The sequence below is a fragment of the Anomaloglossus baeobatrachus genome, chromosome 4, assembly GCF_048569485.1.
Source record: "Anomaloglossus baeobatrachus isolate aAnoBae1 chromosome 4, aAnoBae1.hap1, whole genome shotgun sequence".
NCBI lineage: Eukaryota > Metazoa > Chordata > Amphibia > Anura > Aromobatidae > Anomaloglossus > Anomaloglossus baeobatrachus.
Genome location: NC_134356.1, coordinates 109,848,329 through 109,869,801, shown reverse-complemented (window position 1 = coordinate 109,869,801; position 21,473 = coordinate 109,848,329). Strand labels below are relative to the sequence as shown.

At 44.5% G+C, this 21,473-nt stretch overlaps 1 protein-coding gene across 1 annotated transcript in view; it reads right to left on the bottom strand.

Annotated features, from left to right (window-relative positions):
- The window catches only part of LCP2 (lymphocyte cytosolic protein 2), a 365,493-nt gene that overhangs the window by 5,285 nt on the left and 338,735 nt on the right, over positions 1–21,473 (bottom strand). Inside the window, exons 16-20 of the mRNA XM_075342299.1 lie at positions 20,947–21,055; positions 17,048–17,100; positions 15,870–15,943; positions 13,654–13,731; positions 11,236–11,385 (exon numbers count right to left, since the gene is read on the bottom strand). Of these exons, the coding sequence (XP_075198414.1) occupies positions 11,236–11,385; positions 13,654–13,731; positions 15,870–15,943; positions 17,048–17,100; positions 20,947–21,055 (464 nt within the window). The remainder of the gene's footprint in view (positions 1–11,235; positions 11,386–13,653; positions 13,732–15,869; positions 15,944–17,047; positions 17,101–20,946; positions 21,056–21,473) is intronic.

Sequence of the window (21,473 nt, the reverse complement as noted above, 5' to 3'; positions counted from 1 at the left end):
GATCCCCAGGGGTCCTCTCATAGGTACATGTGTGAGACCTGATCACTATGCGCCTGTGTAGTCACACCTCGGTCAGCCTTCTGGATTACCTGTATTGTACTGTCCCCAGCATGGGTGCAGTACTCAGTGGTGCCTGACCAGGTCAGGGGCGCCACATTCCCCCTTAGTTATCACCAGCACGTCCTCGGGCTGCAAGACAACATTTTAAAATGCATAAAACATTAAAACATGGTAAAACATTTTTAAAAGCACCAGGTACCATACATCACCACCCTCCACCCACAAGTCCGTTAACCCACCCAAAACCCTCTCACGTTGGCCGCGCCTTCAGCCACTTCTGGCAGGATGTAGAGGCGGCTTTCATGGTCTGGTGGTCTTCAGGGTATACCTGGCCTGGTGGAGCCGCGCCTTCAGCCACTTCTGGCAGGATCCAGAGGCGGCCTCCACAGTTGGTGCTGACCAGGTACCCTCTTTGTGGTGGAGAGCCAGGCCCCATAAACAGGCATGCTCTCTGGTTGCAGGTAAGCCAAGGCCCTATATACGGACGGGCCCCCTGGTTGCAGACGAGCCAAGCCCCTAAACAGGCTGACTCTGGTGGTGGTGGTGCCCTCTGATGTAACTATTTACACTGCGAGAGTTTGTGGCTATAGCCAGTTCATAGCCTTAAGGTTCATTTCTCACATTAGTTTATGTGGGCACATTCTTAAACTTGTAAAACGTTGCAAAACAAACTTTTCAAACTGGGAACTTGCTTTACTTTAACTTATGCAGACTCCTCTTCACCAGGGCTTGGGCCTGTAGGGCTGCGGCACCTGTTGCTTTCTCCATCCTTGTCTTTTCCTTCTTCCTCTGTGTCTGTTTCTCTTTCTTTAGGACATGGCGTGACATCTAGGGCATACCAGCCTCTTTCTCCTTGATGCATGGTAAATTGTACGGAGTCTCCCATCTTTAAGTTTCTGCCAGGGTGTCCTCTGGGCAAATTAGCTCTGACGTCTCTCCTATTGACAAAAATGCCTTCTTTGATACCAGGTGCAACGATGAACCCGTATCCTGACTTCAGGCTAAAGTCTTCCACAATTCCTCTACAAAGGGGTCCTCTGACCTGTGCTTTGGCTCTTCTCAGGAACCGTTTTTCTTCTAGGTCTCTGGCCGTTATGTCATCTCTTTGCTCTGGGGACTGCGGTGCAGGGAAAGACTGGGTTCTGTTACGGCGCCGTGTCTTGCGGGCTTGATTCTGCTGGGTGGCTGCTTCACTGCTGGCAGGCTCCCAGGTGAGGTTGCTGGATAAATCTTCCTCTTCATCCCAGTGAGAATATGGCAACATCTCCGGCTCTGGGCATGGATCCACTGCTGGTGGCTCCTGAGTCAGCTCCTCAGCTTCCTGGCCTCCCCTCCCCCTTAGTTCTTCTGAGCACTCCTTTGGTGGCAGTGCTGGGGATGGACTTTCTTCAGCAGGCCCAGGCAGGGATCTTTTTGGCATGATTGCTGCAGGAGTCGTCTTGGGGGTATGCGGAGGGAGTATGTACTGGTCCACCAACCATTGTGGAAACTTGGCCTCCATGTCAGCCTTCAGCTGCCAGTATGCGGGGTCCTCCCCCAGCGTGGGCTTTCCAGCAGGGACCTCTTTGGACTGGGGAGCGGTGTCTGCTCTGGCCTTGCAGGCCGGGGTAAATGGTGATGCCATCTTATCTTGGCGGGCCGCGCCTGACATGGCGGCGGCCTGGTCTTGGCGGGCCGCGCCTGGCATGGCGGCGGCCTGGATGGGCGTTTCTGGCGCAGCTTGGATCGACGTCGCAGCTGCGATGGGGTCTTTGCAGGCTGGGCTGGGCGTCGCTGCCTCGATCGGAGCTTGGCGGGCCGCACCTGGCGGGGCTGCGGCCTGGTTCAGCACCTCACTTGCGGCGCAGACGAGCGTTGCGGCTGCGGTGGGGTCTCGGCGGGCCGGGCCTAGCATGGCGGCAGCCTGGGTCAGCGTCACACCTGCGGCGTGGATGAGGGTCGCGGTGGCAGCCGGTTCTTTGCGGGCCGGGCAGGGCATCGCTGCAGGGACCGGGTCTTGGTGGGCCGAGCAGGGCATCGCTGCGGCGGCCTGGGCTTGGCGGGCCGCACCTGGCGTGGCTGCGGCCTGGCTCAGCGTCGCCGCGCCGGGCGCCTCTTCAGGGACCGCGGGCGTGGCAGCAGGGGTCGGGGCATCCGGGCCGGCAGGGGTAATACTGGACTCACCCATCGGTGGCAGCATCGGGGTCTGAGTCGTTGCCACTCGGTCTGGTGCTCGGCGCGCGGCTCTCCCTTCATAGGCCTGAACCGCGGCAGCCATCTCCAGAAGTTCCATGCGTTCTTCTCTGATCTGCTCCACGACCCGGGTCTCCAGTCAGTCGCAGAACTGGGCCAGCTCCCGATACCACCAGGCAGCGGAGCCCGGTTCTGGGTTTCTGCGGTCAGACGCCATTTCTTCTGCGCCGTCTTCTGCACGATTTCCCAGCAGTGGACTCGTCGTTGCCTCTAGTAGCAAGCTGTTCAGTTTCCGCTCTGCCTCTTTCAGCAGCTCCTCTCCCAGCAGCAGGCTTCTGGCTCCCTTTCTGTCCCGACGTCTCTGGACGCTTCCGCTCTCTTCACAAGCGAGGTCAGAACTCTGCAGGGGATCTCTGGGTAGCCACACCTCTTCGTGGGCGGTAACTTCTCCCAGCGCGGGCTGCTGTTGTTTTTCAGCGCGCTTTTCATGGTGGCAATATGGCGGCGCTTCCAATTTTTCAAGCGGACCGCCCAGGCACATGGTCACCTGTCTGAACAGGTCTAGTCCTTATCCTGTTCGTGACGCCAGATGTGAAGCCCCACAGGTGTAGTGTCGGTGCATTACCTTCAGGGACTCCACTCGGCTGGATCCTGTCACAGGTAGGAGATCTTCTTCTTGTCGTGACGCCACTCTCAGTATTGCGGCCAGTAGGGACCGCCACTGCAGGTTGAGGGACGCCTGGGGCTGATGGTGAGTGCAGTTAGTTGGAATAGCCTCCTGAGAGTGAGGCAAGCCCCAGGGCCCTGTGTAGGTGCGTAGAACCACAAGGCGCAGAATAACTCCACACAGGCAGAATGTCTTTCAGGGTTTTTACTCACTTCAGGTGGCAGGATGAGTAACCCGGGCGTAGCTGGGATGAACCAGGCGGGAACCAGGTATCCTTCAGGCTGACTTCTGATGGTGACTACCAACTCGCCTTCCTTAGCCCTTGGTGGTTTGGGGTGACCCCGACTTTTAGTCCCTATGGGGGTCACCCAGGGAAGTTGCTGAAGCCTCACTCCCCTTCGTTTGCCGTTTGCTTGTGGCCTGGACCAGCTCACTCCAGCTGCTTGCCTCCTGTGAGCTATGGGCCCTAACTGTGGCTACGTGGCTGCGGCTTTTGTGGTGTTGTGGTGTGGGCTTTGAGGGCCCCACACCGGCAGGTTTAGCAAGGAAAGGTGGATCTATCCCCGCTCCGGGATCTGCCGCCCGTTTGGGCCTGGTTCTCCCTAGCAGTCTCCTTACTTCCCACTCTGTGCTCTCTCTCTAGCTGGAGATGGGTTTCGGGTAGCACTCCTAGGTGACCGTTCTCCCCCGTCGGTAGCCACTGCGCGGACGCTGTCAGACTACAGCAGCCCAGGGGAAGGGGTCAGCTCTCCTCGGAGCTCCCTGGACTCTGCTCTGAACCGGCTCACATCTGGGACCTTCACTCCTGCTCCTGTCAGAGCTTCACTTTCCTGCTCCTCACTCCTCCACACTCTGCTGCAGACTGTTTACTCCTCCTTCTCTTTTCCCTTTTGTGCCTGCCTACGCCACCTAGCAACCAGATTCTCTTACCACACCCCTTGAGAGGAGATGGAGGCTTTTGGCCCCCTCCACTATTCCAGTGGAGGCGAAGGCTTTTCCCCCTCCTGGGATCCCCAGGGGTCCTCTCATAGGTACATGTGTGAGACCTGATCACTATGCGCCTGTGTAGTCACACCTCGGTCAGCCTTCTGGATTACCTGTATTGTACTGTCCCCAGCATGGGTGCAGTACTCAGTGGTGCCTGACCAGGTCAGGGGCGCCACACTGTCATTGCATCTCTCCTGTACACGGTGCATGTTTGTGTATCGCCGTGTACTGAAACACGGTCGACTCCCCGTTCTGGTTCCCCGTTACGTTATTGACCAGCTGACACAGCCGGTCAATAACGGAGATCACCGTTGCCATAGCAAGGCACCTGTTAGGGGTGACGTCACCGCTAAGAACACAGCGGCACCGGGAATCACGTGATCAGAGCACCGTTGCTATGGTAACCCATCTGTCAGCGGTGACGTTACCGCTAACAGCCAGCAGCAATGATCACTCACGGAGTGAAAAGCCTGCACGGGGAGCAGCAGCATCTTTCTCCCAGGCAGTGCTGCTGATGGAGCAGAGCTGCATGGGCTGAAGGAGAAAGAAGACAGAAGACCATGGATCGTGGAGGGATAAGATGGAGTAATAAACATGGAGTCTCTAAGTGTGTCTGTGTATTTATTTCTATTAAAGTTTTTTTTTTAACCCTTTATTGGAGATTCTTAATGGCTGGGTCAAACTTGCCTGACATTAAGAATCTCTGACTTAATACTAGCTACTAAAACAAAGCTAGTATTAGCTCATTATTACCCAGTGAGCCACCCGGCTTCAGGGCTGCTGGAATAGTTGGATATAGTGCCAGAAGATGGGGCTTCTATGAGAGCGCCATTTTCTGGGGTGGCTGCAGACTGCAATTCGCAGCAGGAGGGCCCAAAAAGCTTGGGTTAACCTGTGCTGAGGATCCAATCCCCAGCTGCCTAGTTGTACCCGGCTGGACACAAAAATGTGGCAAAGCCCACGTCGTTTTTTTTTTTTTTAAATTATTTCATGAAATTCATGAAATAATTAAAAAAAGGCCTTCCATATATTTTTAGTTCCCAGCCGGGTACAAATAGGCAGCTGGGGGCAGCCCCTACCTGCCTGCTGTACCTGGCTAGCATACAAAAATATGGTGAAGCTCACGTCATTTTTTTTGTAGTTTTTTGGCAAAAAAAATAAAAATGCTTCCCTGGATTTTCCATTGCCAGTGAAGGTAACACCAAGCAGTGGGGATTAGCAGCCAGTAGCTGCTTGGATTACCCTTAGCTAGCAATACAAAAAATGCAGCGGGAGCCCATATATATGTTTTTTAATTATTTATTTAAATAACTAATAACAAAAAGGGCTTCCCTGTATTTTGATTGCCTGACATCACACTGCTGTAAAAATAAATTAAAAAAAAAAATGACGTAGCGCTCCACGGTATTTTTGATTCTCAGCGCAGATAAAGCAGACAGCTACGGGTTGCCACCCCCATCTGCCTGGCGTTACCTTGGCTGGCAATCAAAATACAGGGAAGACCATTAATTTTTTTTATTTAGAAAAATAGTTACAAAAAAAAAAAAAATGACGTTGCGTCCCCCCATTTTTGATATCCAGCTAAATATAGCAGAAGGCTGTAGCCTGAAAACCACAGCTGGCAGCTTTACCGTGGTTGGGGATCCAATGTGGAGGTCAACCCAGGCTCTTTTTTTATAATTATTTTATAAATATTAATAATTACAAAAAAAAAGTAGGCCCCCCCCAAATTGGATTACCAGCCAAGGTAAAGCGGACAGCTGTGGTCTGGTATTGTCAGGGTAGGAAGGTCCATAGTTATTGGCCCTTCACAGTCTAAAAATAGCAGGCCGCAGGCGCCCCAGAAGTGGTGCATCCACTAGATGGCGCATCACCCCAGCTCAACCCGTGCCCTGGTGCAGTGGCAAATGGGGTAATAAATGGGGTTGATACTAGCTGTAAGGTCACCTGACATCAAGCCCAGCAGTTTGTGATGTCATGGCGTCTATCAGATACCCGACATCACAAACTGTCAGAACTAACAAAAAAATAGACAAAAAAAAATGTATTTGAAAAAAACACTCCCCAAAACATTCCCTCTTTCACCAATTTATTGTAAGGAAAAAAATAAGGGAGTCCCACGATGACTCTGGACCATCTAGAATATGGGGGGACATGCTCAGGGAGCGTATCCCCCATTTTCTAGGAGTGCAGACCCTCCATGTGAGGAGTGTGGGTGCAATGAATCTGCACCCACTCTCCCCGAGTCCACAGCAGCAGAGTCCATGTCGTAACTGTTGCTACCAAAGCTGCAATGCCCTGCTCATGAGGTAAGGGCATGCCTAATCAGGAGAACTATTCCAAATATTGGTATTTGCTGATATTATTGCTATTCCACCTACTATATATTGGAGATAGGATCTTGAAGATGGAATACCCCTTTAAGTCCAGTTATCCAGCTGAATGAATACTAAACAACAGGGCTCGCTATTTAGACATGTTTTCTTGTGGCGTATAATGGACTCTCATGTTTGGTAGTCGTTCAGCAGGGCAACTATAAAATCAAATACCTCCATTTGGAAATGTAGTATAGCTTTCCTGATTAACTATGTTCCTTACCTCATGAGCAGGGCATTGCAGTAGCTTACAGATGCATGGTTACCACCACTCACTGTGTCTAAACACAGGAAGCTGAGCTGACAGCCGCTCTGTGCATGCGGTAGCATCTATTGTGAAGGAGACGGCCGCGGGGGATCAATGCTGCACAGGTACCGTGGGACACCGGGGAACACCGGTGGGGTTATAGGGGGTGACCTGGCAGGGCCTGGGGAGGATTTTTATGTCGCATGTGTCATGGCACATGCGACAGAAATCAGAGGAGTAGGGTGAATGCGGTCATCTTGGATTTCCGGGAGGGGGTCGGGGTCGGGCACTTTGGCGACTCCGGGGGACCGGAGAGGAGATTTATCTCTCATCTGACATGTTTGTTCATGCCAGATGGGAGATAAATAATTTTTTACCGGCGCTGTCATTTACTGTAATGTGATCATCAGTATACGATGTATACCGGTGATCACGTGAGCGGGAACCGTAAAAACCGGCCTGAATCATGATCTCCAGGGTCTCAGCTACCCCTGAAACCCTGGAGATTTTCTGACGCTGGGGAGCGCTATTCACTTTTTTCTGCCTGCTGTTTATAAACGGCAGATCAGAGTAAGGCTACATTCACACGACCGATTCATTTTTTCGGTCCGCAAAAAAAACGGTCCGTTTTTTTCACGGGTGCATCCGTGTGGCATCCGTTTCCGTTACGTATACAGTCCGTATCTCATCCGTTTGTCATCCGTGTGCCTTCCGTTTTTTTTGCATACTGCAAAAAAACTGAAGGAGAGAAAATACATAAATTTACCCAGGATCCATAGCTTCAACCTACATGAGGCGGTCACATGTTCACTCCAGTGCCATTTTCTACTGCTTTTCACAGCGTACAGCGCTCTGTGATTTTCCTGTGCTTGTACACTTCATATCAGTCTTTTCTGTCAATATAATGGCAGAAAGACACATAATGTCCCACTCTCCTGCATTTTGTAATTTTGCACCCTTTGGTGCCTTTCATGTGGCACTAAGGGGTGCTTAGCCTTGTATTTAGCAAAAAAAATAAATACATTTAAAAAAAAAATTACGTAGGGTTCCCCCTATTTTTGATAGCCAGCTAGGGTAAAACAGACGGCTGCAGCCTGCAAACCACAGCTGTCAGCTTCACCTTGGCTGGTAATCCAAAACTGAGGGCACCCCACGCTGTTATTTTAAATTAAATAAATAATTTAAAAAAAAAAACACGTGGGGGTCCCCCCAAAATTGGATCCCCAGCCAAGGTAAAGCAGACAGCTGGGGTCCAATATTCTCAGACTAGGCAGGTCCATGGTTATTGGACTCTCCCCAGCCTAAAAATAGCAGGCCGCAGCCACCCCAGAAGTGGCGCATCCATTAGATGCGCCAATCCTGGTGCTTCGCCCCAGCTCATCCCGTGCCCTGGTGCGGTGGCAAACGGGGTAATATATGGGGTTAATACCAGATGTGCAATGTCACCTGGCATCAAGCCCTGGGGTTCGTGAGGTCAGGAGTCTATCACATACCCGACTTCACCAACCCAGTCAGTAATAAAAAAAAAATAGACGACAAACACATTTTTATTTGAAAAAACACTCCCCAACGCATTCCCTCTTTCACCAATTTATTAGAAAGAAAAACAAATCCAGGTCTGCTGTAATCCAAGGGGTTCCCATGACGATCCATACCATAGTCAATGTCCCAGTCAATGATGAACAGAATGTTCCCCATTGGCTGGGAGAGCAATGCAGTGACCTGAGCTTGTACATTACCTGCGGTGACGATCTCCTGCACTGCTGATAGCAAAGCTGTTACTGACTTCAATGATCGCCGCCTTCACAGCCAAGTATCGCGGGAGCCTGTGACGTCACAGTCGCGGGTCGGTAGCAAGAGGAGATGTGACAAGCGGCGGCCATGGAGGACAGTGACAGTGCTGAGGTCAGGAGGGCGAGACTTCATCACCGCAGGTAAGCCGAGCAGGGTAATGTGTGCGGAGTGCGAGGTGGGTGGAGCCAAGTGGGGTAATGTGTGCGGAGTGCGAGGTGGGTGGAGTGAAGCAGGGTAATGTGTGCGGAGTGCGAGGTGGGTGGAGCTTAGCGGGGTAATATGTGCAGAGTGTGAGGTGGGTGGAGCTAAGCGGGGTAATGTGTTCGGAGTTTGAGGTGGGTGGAGCCGAGCGGGGCCATGTGTGCGTAGTGCGAGGTGGGTGGACCCTAGCGGGGCCATGTGTGCAGGAGGCGGAGTGCGAGGTGAGTGGAGCCTAGCGGGGCCATGTGGCACTGAGGACATCAGTGCCGGGGACTGCATGGCTGGGGACAGGTGAGTGTGAGTGTTTGTGTGTGTGTACATGCCGAGTGCAGGAGGGGGCGGAGAAGAGCGGGGAAGTGTCGGCTCCCTGCACACATAACCAGGGTAAATATCGGGGTACCAAGCAAAGCACTTTGCTTGGATACCCGATATTTACATTGGTTACCAGCTTACCGCATGCTGCCAGTCATGGCTCCCTGCACACTTTTAGCAAAAAGCTCAAGTTCGAGTTTGATCTCGAGCACCCCCCAAAATCACTCGAACATGAAATTGGCGAATCTCGAACATCACTCATCTCTAGTATGGAGGCCTTTAGGACTTCAGGGAGCCACAATTATTAGGCAAGTGAGGATTTTGACTATATCATTTTTATGCATAGATTTCAACTCAAAGCTGTATAAGCATGAATGTTTATTGGATGAAGTATATCAGATGATGTGTATTTGTGTAAAGATATCAACACACTTTATGCAGAATCATTGGGCAGCCTTTGGCAAATTGGGCCACAAAAAGACTTAACAGTCTGATAAGTCAAAAATTGTTAAAAGTCTTACAGAGAGATGCCGCGCTCTTCAAATCCCTAATATATCACAGCGTGATCAGAGAGCCACCAAAAGTTTTAATGTAAATTGTCAACAGTGTCGCAAAAAAAATGTTGAGAAAAAAAGATGAACATTAACTGCTAAAGCTTTGAGAAAATCAAACGTGAAATAACTAGTAACCAATTATCCTTCGGTGCTGTAATATTCCAGAACTGCAACATCGCAACAGTGTCAAGAAGTACAAGATGTTCAGTTCTCATAGTCATGGTCAAGATAAGGAAGCCTGAAGCCCAACCATCACTGTACAAGAAACAGAAAATGAAACAACAAAACTGGGCCAAGAAATATCTAAAGACAGAATTTTCAAAGGTTTTAAGTACTGATGAGACTGACTCTAAATGGACCAGATGGAGGGGCCTGTGACTGGATCAGTAACCAGTACAGACCTCCACTAAAACTCAGAAGCCAGCAAGATGGAGGTATGTTACTGCTTTGGGCTAGGATTATTGAAGAAAAACTTATAAGACCATTTTGGAGTCAAAATCAACTCCCAAATCTACAGCCAGTTTTTAGAAGACACATTCAAGCAGTGGTCAGTAAAAAGTAAAAAAAAAATATATATAATTTTTATGCAGGATAATGCTCTATCTAAGGCATCAAAGTCTCTATTGCTTGGCTAGTCAGTAAAAGCCATAAAGATGAATGAATAAGGACATGGCCCCCTTCCTCACCTGACCTAAACCCTATTGAGAACTACTCATGGGCCTTTCTTAAATGGGATTTTCAAACAAAGCATCATCAAAGAGGAAAGTGTAAAAGGAAAAAAAAAGCAATTTGATAGTTTAGTTAGGGAAAGAAAAGAAATATTTAATTCAATTATATTAGAAAATAGTTTAGATTATAGCATTATTTGGATAGGGAATAAGGATGATAATTTCGTTGGGTATTCCCATCTCCAAGATCCTATCCCATTATTTAGTAGATATAATAATAAGAATAATAAGAATAAGAATAATAAGAATAATAATATTAGCAAATACCTCCAATTAGAAATGTAGTATAGCTTTCCTGATTAGCTATGTCACTTACCACATGTGCAGGGCATTGCAGTCCCTTAGGTATCCATGTGTCATGATTCCTCTATGCAGTGCATTTTGCACACTATGAGAGACTCTACTGTGTTTATCTGATGTACTGAGCTGTCAATGATAGGTTAACAGTGCAGGCTTTCATTCTGGTTCTGGGAGGTGCTGGGTGGCACAGCTATTTTATCTTTACTGTAATTGCTCTGCTTCTTAACTGAGCAACCTCTCCCAGAACCCTGCCAGTTGTACATTCTGGTTCTGTGAGTAGTGCTTTTGACCTGCATACCTGTGTGTTATGATCTTTGTTGCCTGACCCTGGACTGTTGTTTGACTCCCCTCTGCCTGCTCTCTGTTCTTGACATGACCTCCTGGTATTTTGACCTCAGATTATTACCTGGTCATGTCTCAGTTTACTCCCTGTATCCATTACATGCCTTTCTGGAATCCTGACCATGGATCGTGACCTAACTATGCCTCTGTTTACTCCTAAAAATCCATTACGTGTCCTCCTAGTACCTGACCCCAGTACTATAAATATGGATACCTAACCTTTAAGTTGTGTTTTGGATCCATTTAATGATATTATATTTCTACATGTACAAATATGATTTTGCAACATCTTTTAAAGATTGTGCTTGAGTCAGACATTTTTAAACTTGCCCGATGAAAGGCCATTTGTGCTCCAAAAGCTTGAAAAAATATTTTTTCTGTTTAACCAATAAGTGTATTTCTCCTAGAAAACGATTGTCTTTTTGACACAAAATAATTTACATACATTAATTTAGAAAGATATTATCAGCAGAAACATATGTATTATGTACTATACCTCATGCCCGCCAGATCCTAATAGGTACACTTGATTATTCTTGTCATAGCGAATTCGTACGTTGTAGACTTTATTTTTATACAACACCATGAGAACATATGGTTGGGACAAAGTTGATTGAGAGCAATTTCTCACCAGGAATGTACCATCCTGCGAAAAAAAATTTTTTTCAATATTGTAGACATAGAATTTTAGACGTTATATTATTTAGTACACAATCCTAAAGTCATGAATCATTCATTCATTCATTCATTCATTCACTCTCAATTCAATCATTCATTCTGCAAAAGGTTGGGCATCCTGCTTGTTTAGTACCTCGTAGCCCTCCCTTGACAAATATCACAGCTTCAAACACTTTTTGTAGCCAGTCAAGAGTCTTTCAGTTCTTGTTTGAGGGATTTTCATCCATTCTTCCTTGGAAAAATCTTCCAGTTCTGAGGGATTTCTGGGTTGTCTTGCATGCACTGCTCTAGCTACAGATTTTCAATGAAGTTCAGATCAGGGGCTTCCATCATTTTCCTTTTCAGAGTTCTAGGCAACTGCTTAGAAGAAACCATGGCTGCTGTTTTTGGCACAAGGGTAAAGGAGGCTGGGTTTTTATAAAGCTGTGAAGTTTCCATCACTTGCCTTTCCTAACGGTAACAGTGACCAAGCCATAACCCTAACAGGCAAACTAAGGTCTGAAACCATGGTCAAAGTTATCTGAGCACACAAATATTTAAGGGCGTCCAAGCTTTTGGATTGATCAGTTTTCCTTTTTGTAGTTTTTAAAATATGAAAGATGAATATATATTTTTAACGCAATCAAGAGTGGCTAGTGGATGGTCACCACACACTGGTAGAAATGGGTAGGTAAACTGGATTTTTTTAATAATAATTTTCACTATAGGGACGATCTATTACTTTTTGCTGTATATGTTTATATATATTGTGAGTGTTCAGGTCCCGCTTTCTATCAGCTAATTACTATGTAAAACCATGTTACTGAATTACCCCTCCAGATTTTTGGTGTGTGGTGTTTGCCAGGCAATTTTCATTATTCACCTGAGTCACTACGTTTATATTTGTATTTTTATTGCTATTTATGCCATTATTTTGTATTCAATAAAGTAATTATGTTTTATATAGACCTATATCTTTTGTAGGATTTATATACATACTGTATTTTGCCTAAAATACAAAGGAAATCTGTCATTTTTAACTTTATGCCTTTTAGAGATCATTTCATCTTCAACTTGCTTAATGGTTCACAATAACAGTGATTTCGACCCAGGGTGCCCAAACTTTTGCATGCCACCGTAGTTCAAAAGGTATGAATCTATTCATATTTCTATGCTATAAGAATAAGAACAGACTACTCCTCACTACCGTTCTCTAATATTTCTATTTAAAATTTACGAACACATTAACATGAACACATTGACAACAAAATGTTAACACTTTTTTGTCAAAGAGACATGTCCCTACATAGTCTAGCAGGTCCATCACTGACTAGAACCTTTCAGAGCATGTATGGAAACATCTCTAAAGGCCCAGTCACACACAACGACTTACCAGCGATCCCGAAAACGAAGCGACCTGATAGGGATTGCAGGTAAGTCGCTGGGAGGTTGCAGGTGAGATGTCACACAGTCAGATCTTAGTAGCGACCTGTATAAGGATCTCAGCAGTCACTGTGACCCTGTCACACAGTGTCAAACACAGCGATGTGTCCTGCCCAGCAGGACATCGCCTTTGAAGAAAATGGCCTGGACCATTCTGCAACGACTAGCGATCTCACAGCAGGGGCCTGATCGCTGGTAGGTGTCACACATAACGAGATCGCTAACGGGATCGCTACTGCGTCACAGAAACCGTGACTCAACAGCGATCTCGATAGCGATCTCGTTATGTGTGATGGTACCTTAACTAGTAACACAATTTCAATTCATTAATAAATATCTAACAACAATAACAGAAAAAGCTCAACAAAGAATACTAAGAAAAATTATCCAAAATTGTTGTGCTATTAAGAATCTTAGTATTTACTAAAAACAGATGTTAGGAGAGATATCAGGTCCTCTGTACGTGACATACATACTTGCATGTCCTGATTTTGCTGGGCCAGTCCCCAGAACCTAGCCACAAAGGAGCCAGGCATTCCTGAAAGTTTGGGGGGAATTTTCAAGGTACAGTGATAAATTTGGCTGTGGAATTGTTGGTAAATATAGACATGTAGAATTCTTTGCTCTGTCCTTCTCACCCAACAGTTCTGCCATGTATTTTTTTTTGCTTACTCAATTAATGATGAAGATGATGATGATAATAATAATAATAATAATAATATATTACAATATCAAGTCTTCCAGTACCTAAAATAGACAAATCAGATATTTAAAAATATTATAATAGATCATAGTGAGAATTAATTTATCTTACCTTATTAATAGATCTTAAAGCACTCTCAGCATCCTTTCTTGATATGTTACCCAAATACCATTGTTCTGAAAGAATACCCTAAAATACATATTGATTCATTTACAATGTACAAAAACAAAACATTGTAGTTATGTGAAATACAAAGATCGAGGTTAAATGTAAAGGGATTGTTCAAGTTAATGTAAAAGCTGCCAACATCAAGTGGCAAGATGAGCGTATGAGCAGTTGTGATGCTCCACCAGCCAAGCCTTACCAGATGATTGCTGCCGGCAAGTGTGTCTGCTGGGTGGAAGCAGTGCAGTTTCATCTACTCCATGCATCTCCTCCAGCACAACTGGTGGAGGAAGGTTGAACTAGATGGACCTAGGTCTTTTTTCAACCTAAGTAACTATGTAATTATGAATTTCCTACCCATTTCCTGATCCTATTGACTCCCCCTTTTTTGGCATTTCCTCTTAAATCTACTATATGCACTTTGATGTATATTTTTGTTATCTTCAAGCGATGTTCATGAATAAGACCATTACTCTGGTTGAAACATTAGACGCTATCTGTTTTTTCTTTGCCAGACCTAGGGCAGGTTCTGCAGTATGGTGAGATGAGCATCTTGCCACAGGTGGTGGTCTGAAATGTCTCTCGGGAGAAAAAACATCATGAAAATCTAATCATGCGCATATGTGCCTCACCAAAGACCTTACTCAATAAGGGGACTTGAGTAAGATTTGTGGGGTAGGGTACACCACCACGAACCAGGAATTTAAGTAGGGGTCGTCACACCTAAGCTCTGCACACTTTGTCGGTGCTGAGCAAAAATTGCATGAAAATGACAAAAGTCGCAAAATTTCAACACCGCTTTGCGCCAACATTTTGCAACTGTTAAAAACTCTTTACACCAGATTTCACAAAGTTCGATATCAGAATGTTAAGAAACCTACATCATTTCTTTTTTTTATCCAAGAAAAAATTATGACACTCTGATAAAACTCTGATTAACCCCTTCACCCTCAGGCGATTTTTCAATTGTCATTTTCATTATTTCCTCCCTTTATTCCAAGAGCCATAACGTTTTTATTTTTCTGTCAATATTGCCATATGAGGGCTTATGTTTTGTGAGTTGAGTTGTTCTTTTGAATGACACAATTGTTTTTATCATATAGTGTACTGGAAAACAAGAAAAAAATTCCAAATGTAGGGAAATAGTAAAAAAAGGGAAATTCCACAATGTGTTTGTTTTTTTTATTCACCATGTTCACTATATGGTAACACCGATGTGTCCCTATGATGCCTCAGGTCGGCACGAGTTCATAGATACCAAACAGGTATAGTTTACTTTTATCTACGGGGTAAAAAAATACTCCGAACTTTGTTCAAAAAAAGAATAGTGCTTTTGTCGCCATTTTCCGAGACTCATAACGTTCTCATTTTTCAGGTTCTGTGGCTCAGTGATGGCTTATTTTTTGCATCTTGAGATTAAACTTTTAATTATACTTTTTTTGTATAGATGTAATGTTTTGATTGCCTGTTATTGCGTTTTAATGCAATGTTATGGCGATTAAAAAGCAAAATTTTGGTGTTTGGAATTTTTTTCTAGCCACATTGTGTACCAACCAGATTAGTTGATTTTATATTTTGATAGATCTGGCATTTCTGAATGCAGCGATACCAAATATGTGTATTTTTAATTTTTTTTTATTGTTTTATTTTCAATGGGGCCAAATGGGGGGTAATTTGAACTTAAGTTTTTTTTGCTTTTTCATATCTTTAAAATTTTTCATTTTATTTTTTTATTGATTTTACTAGTCTCCTTAGCTCTGCCAGCATTCACAGGAACATCATCATAACAGTGACAGGGGTCATCAGCTGATTTCTGGCTGTCATCGCAACCCATCGGCACCCCGTGATTGGGTCATCGAGCCGCAGATGGCTGTAGAGAATGGCATGATCCCTACCAGAGCACGTTAAATCCTGCTATCAGAGATTGACAGCGGGATTTACCTAGTTAACAGCCACAGGTGGATCACTCACACCTGTTAGCTGCATATGTAGGGTGATCGGATCAGCCGATATGTGCGGGAACAAATGCAGGCTTGCCGCGTGAGCCCTCAATAAAGGACGGTTTACGTTCAGAGCCCCAATTTTTCAACATAATGCATAATTACAAAGTCAAACCAAAAGCTTTGTTGGAAACTTCAATAGGTATAATATATTGGTCTTACATCATTTCCAGATGTGCCAGGAATTGGTGCTGGTGGTCTACCATTAGGTGCTCCATCAGAAAACCGGTTGTCTACTGTATGTAGAATTTAAAATTAGTGAACAGACACAGACCAAATGAAGGTAAACCATACACAAAATGAAATAAGGCACATTTTTACAGTATATATAATTGATATTACTGTTATGATTATTAGTTGTATTGATCAATATTAAACTGTAAAAAAAAAAAAGTGTTGAAGCATTCATTACCTAATATAAAAATCTTATTTAACCAAATAATGATCACAAAACATAGTAGTTGTAGGTGTATGGAGTAGGGTTAGGAACTGAGCCCGCACCATACAAGGCAGGTGCCAGCTGTGTTACTTAGCTGGCATCAGCCTGTAACATCAGTGACTGGCGCTGTCTAACCCTTTAAATGCTGATTTCATTTCCTGTTGTAACTGCTGGTGCACCGACTCCCATCAATCCCCGAGGACACAATCACTGGGAACCAATGAGTTGTCATTGCAACAAGGGGTCTGCTAAAGGCTAATCTTCATAGGAGAACTGTGATATCACTATATGCTGCAATACTATAGCATTGCAGTATATAGTAAAAACTATCAAATGATTGCAGGATAAAGTCCCTTTCAGGACTAAAACATAAAGTAAAAGAAAGTAAATGTTTTAAAAAAAGATATGAACAATTAAAAAACATATCAAAGTGTAAATAACCCACTTTTCCCCTTTAAAAAGTAAAGAAATAAAAATAAATACAAAATAAACATATTTGGTAGACACGTGTCCATAAATATCTAATCAAGATATACAATTATTTTAGCCAAAACCCCTATCCCCCATTTCCACCCCCCCCCAAAAAAAAGGGTCAAGAAACTAGAACTGTTTGGGCATTTTTTTTATGGTTGCAGCACGGCCCACAAAAAAATACAATAAAAAGAGGACACAATTTATTATCTATGCCAAAATGGGAATAGTCCTTACAGGTTGGGATTGCATTTTATTTTTCAACATTTTACCACACTTGGAATTTTTTCCCATTTATAGTAAATTACATGGAGAATTTTTTTTAAGTCATTCAATACTACCTGAAAACTGTCTCGAAAAATGAAAGGGAACTAATGAAACATTTCCTGGTTGTTTAGAGATTAAAATAAATAAAAAGCACGAAGTTTACCTGGTTTATAGTGGGAGTATGGGAGGCCTCCGGACATCTGGAGGGGACCAGCACTGTGGGAGATGCAATATGTGGTTACATTTTTAAAATTGCAAATTGAGTTTCTTCCAACCATTTAAAAAACAAATTGTTAAAAACAAAAAAACCCTTATGTTTTTGGTGTATAATTGAGTTGGTCCTCTTGCACATTTGCATGAAAGGATTTCTTTTATTATTTTAACCCATTCTGAGGAATTTATAAATGTTTTTCTTGGTACAAAAATAATGACTGGCTCTGATAGCTGACAATAGATTGTTTGATGACACCGAAACAAAACAATACGTTTGCCACATATAGACGTGCAAAATGCTGCATGAAGGAGGCTACCATTCTGTCCTTCCTGAATTTGTATAACAAAGAGAAAATCTCAAATATCATTACATGTAACTAAACCACCAATCAGAACAAGCGTCCGCTTTTTAGTGAACGTTGAAGACATTCAAGAAATAATGCACACAATTGATAGAGTAGCTTAAAAGGGGGGTTCTCAAGTTGTTGCTTGAGCAGCTCAGAGCTATGCAGTCTGCTTATAGAATCCATACTGCTTAGTTTCTACTAGGTTGGACTATCTACCTTAAGTGGTATTTTAAGTTAATATCAAGCCTACAGTATTGCTACAACTCTAAGGGCTACTTTGCACACACAGATAAATCTTTGGCAGATCTGTGGTTGCAGTGAAATTGTGGACATATTATTCCAGTTGTACACAGCCACAAACCTGGCACTGATTGTCCACAATTTCACTGCAACCACAGATCTGCCAAAGATTTATCTCTGTGTGCAAAGTACCCCTAAGGCCCTGTGCGCAGTAGAAAAAGGAATTTTCTTAAATAAAAATTCCGGACGCTCAGTAAGATTTCCACACCTGCGGGAAAATACCGCACCGAAATCTGCATCCAAATCCGCATGCGGTTTGTTGCGTTTTGCTGTGGATTTTGTGTGGATTTGTTGCGAATTTGGTGCGGAAATGCCGCAGTCAGCGTCGGACTGGCACCTGGAGGAATCTCCAGTAATACCAGGTCTGACCGCGGTTACCTGCACTGAACTCCGGAGCTCCCACGTGAGCTCCGGAGTGCAGCCTAGACTAAACTGCGAGCGCCGAGTTATTGATTCCCCGGCGATTGCCGTTTAGTTCAGGCCGGGCTGATCTCCGGAGCTCAGGTGACAGCTCCACAGCGCAGCCCAGCCTCTCTACAGCTGTCACCTGAGCTCCGGAGATCAGCCCGGCCTGAACTAAACTGCAATCACCGGGAAAACAATCACTCGGTGCTCGCAGTTTAGGCTACGCTGCACTCCGGAGCTCAGTTGACAGCTCCGGAGTTCAATGCAGGTAACTGAATCCAGGCCTGGCATTACTGGAGATTCCTCTGGTAGCCAGTCCCACAGCTACCTGCGGAAAAGAAGTGACATGCAATTGTGTTTGCTGCAGGAATCCTGCAGCAAAACATGCAGCTGTCAAAATCCGCCTAGTGCGCACAGCATTTTTTTCCCATAAGATTTGCTGGTGAATCACTGCAAAGATGTTATAAACATTTTCTGCAGCAAAACATGCAGCCAAGGCCTAAAGCTCGGCACAAGCTCTTTTGTACCACATTCAGCCCTCAGTGATTTGAGTCTACACTGTTATCATTGTATGTACACATAGAGATAATAGGTAAGACTCGGCAGACCCGGTTTCAAAGTTGCCTGGGTGCCAGATCCAGGCCTGTGATTCCGGGTGTTTCATCCAGATCCTGGCTAGGCTGTATGCTGCTCCCACGCTGTTGTATGCTGCTCCTGTGACTTTCCTGTGCCGCTCATTTCATATGCATGACTGTACATGCCCACCGGCCGGCCTGGCCTCTGTGATTGGTTGCAGTAAGACATGCCTCCAGCCTGTGTGACTCGTCTCCCTGCAGCCAGTCACCACTCATCGCGGCTCATTCATTTTGCACTCACAGACGGCAGCCATGCTGCTCTATGGCCGCTCGCTGTGATATTCAGATGTAGCAGAGTTGAAACGGCGTGGGACCTCATGTGGATTACGTTGGACTTGCAGGGTGTGTTGGAGTGAATAAAGTGGTGAAAGAGGGTGGGTTTTTATATATTATTCCAAATACAGAATTTTTTCAGTGTTTGTGTTAACTAACTTTCATTTACAGAATAATGATAAAGGTGTCATCATTAATCTCGGGCTTAGTAGCAGCTGTGGGCTGTTATTAACCCCTTATTACCCCGATTGCCACTGAATCAGGGCATTTGGGAAGAAAGAGGTAAAGCTCCAGGATTGTCACATCTAATGGATGTGACAATTCTGGGCGGCTGGAGGCTAATATTTTTAGGCTGGACCTCCCAGCCTGAGAATACAGCCCCAGCTGTCAGTTTTATCTTAGCTGCGTATGAAAATTGGGGGGACCGCACATCGTTTTTTTAAATTATTTCTTTAAATAATTTAAAAAAAAAAAAAAGCCGCATGCGGTTCCTTTTAGGCCAGAGTCACACTTGCGAGGGACTTGCACGAGTCTAGCATCGCATCACCCAGCACGACCGCATACCCTCCTGACAGGAGTGGGTCGGCTTCATGTAGTTCTAGGAAGAAGAGGATGCAAAGCAGATAACTACTGTATAGAAATCAAGAAGGAGGAGAGAGGTGGCCGGTATGTTAGGAATTAACATTTCTCCTTGAATGGTACTGTGCACACTCTGCTTCTGGAGGACAAACTCCATGGGAGCAAGCTGTACACACTATGAAGGCTAAAAACTCTCATTGTAAGAGAAAGACAGCAGATAGAAAAAGCAAGTCAGTTGCAAACTTGCTTATTTTCATTCTGTCTAACTAATTAAAGCAATTTAAGAACATGAAAATGCTTCTTTAAAAAAGAGATAAACACCTTCAGAGGAATTTTTTATACCTAAATGCATCAATTTTGATGAAAAACACTTTTTTCCTGTTGAGTTTCTTTTTAGAATTTGCAAAAAAGTGTACACACTTAAGTTAAAAAAACAAACAGTTCGGAAGCGATTGAATAAAAAACAGTGTTTTAAGGAAATAAAAATTATTTGTTTAATAATGAAAAGTTATAAACTTTTTCCAGTAACTTTCTGTATCTATTGTTCATGGTTCTCAGGCCTTCCCTATTATGTATACTTGCAGTGTAACAATATTTGTGCTGCTCTTGTGATAATCACATACTGTAGATGTATGGCCATGCACCTGTGCGCCTATGACAAAACCAGGACATGTTTTTGTCTAGCAAAAGTAAAAAATAAGTTTTCCATTGAATGAGTGCAATTAATGATCTGGAAAATCATAGGAAATTATAACTAGAGATAATCAGACCCAAACAGTTTAGTTTGGTGTTCGTAGTTCGTACCGTACACAGTCTTTTCAAAAAAATCAGTGTTCCAATTCAGATGCTTTACATAAACTGACCACTGGGATGAGCATCGCTGTGCTCGGGTACGCTCGGTGCTCGGTCCAGTGCAAGCCACTTGCAGTGTCTGAATGGCTCTCACTTTTGGGTTAATACAGTGTTATTGGATGTAGTGTGTACAAAAGTAAAAAAAAATAAAAACCCTGTCCTCCTCCAGACGTGATCTGTTTATGGTTGGCTGCATGTAGGCGGAAACCTGAACTGCCCAATAATTAAGTTCTAATAGGGTTCAGGTCAAGTCCGGGTCCAGAACCGAACTTTATCTAAAGTTTGGCTGAACCAGCCAAACCCGAACCTCACAGGTCTGCTAATCTCTACTAATTACATCGTTACATACAGGAAATAGCCTTGCCATAATCTGATTCTGGAGATATTACAATCCATAACAAATATAAATGAGCAGGATAGTATATTCAAATGCTACATATATACAGAATCATACATACATATCTGTGGTAGGCAGAGTATTTGATCCTGAACCCATATTTCTGATGGAGGGTTTTGGTGATGTAGAAGGAAATGTGTTTGATTGGTGAGGATACAATCTCCGGGAGACTATATTGTTTAAAGCAAAGCAATAAAAAAGAGAGATATAAACAGCATGTTACTATTGAAATAATAGAGCAGTGTAGTGGGTTAGACACCACATCTAGCTCTTTGGTTGCTTTCATATGGCTCTCCACCTGATGATAGCTACAAATACTAATGTTCCCTATTAACACCAGGTATAATACCACCTTGCCAGCGAGAGTCGGTGTAACTCGAACGACCCCAACGTGCGTTTCTCGTAGGCTTCTTCTTCATCCCCCCGAAAAAGCCCACACGAAATGCACATTGGGGTCCCTGGAGTTACACCCGCTCTTGCTGGTAAGGTGGTATTATGGGTATGTGTCATTGACATATATTTTTGTGGTTATTTACATGCGCATGCACTTTTAAAGGGGCAGTGACTTATAGTATTCATCTGTGCTGC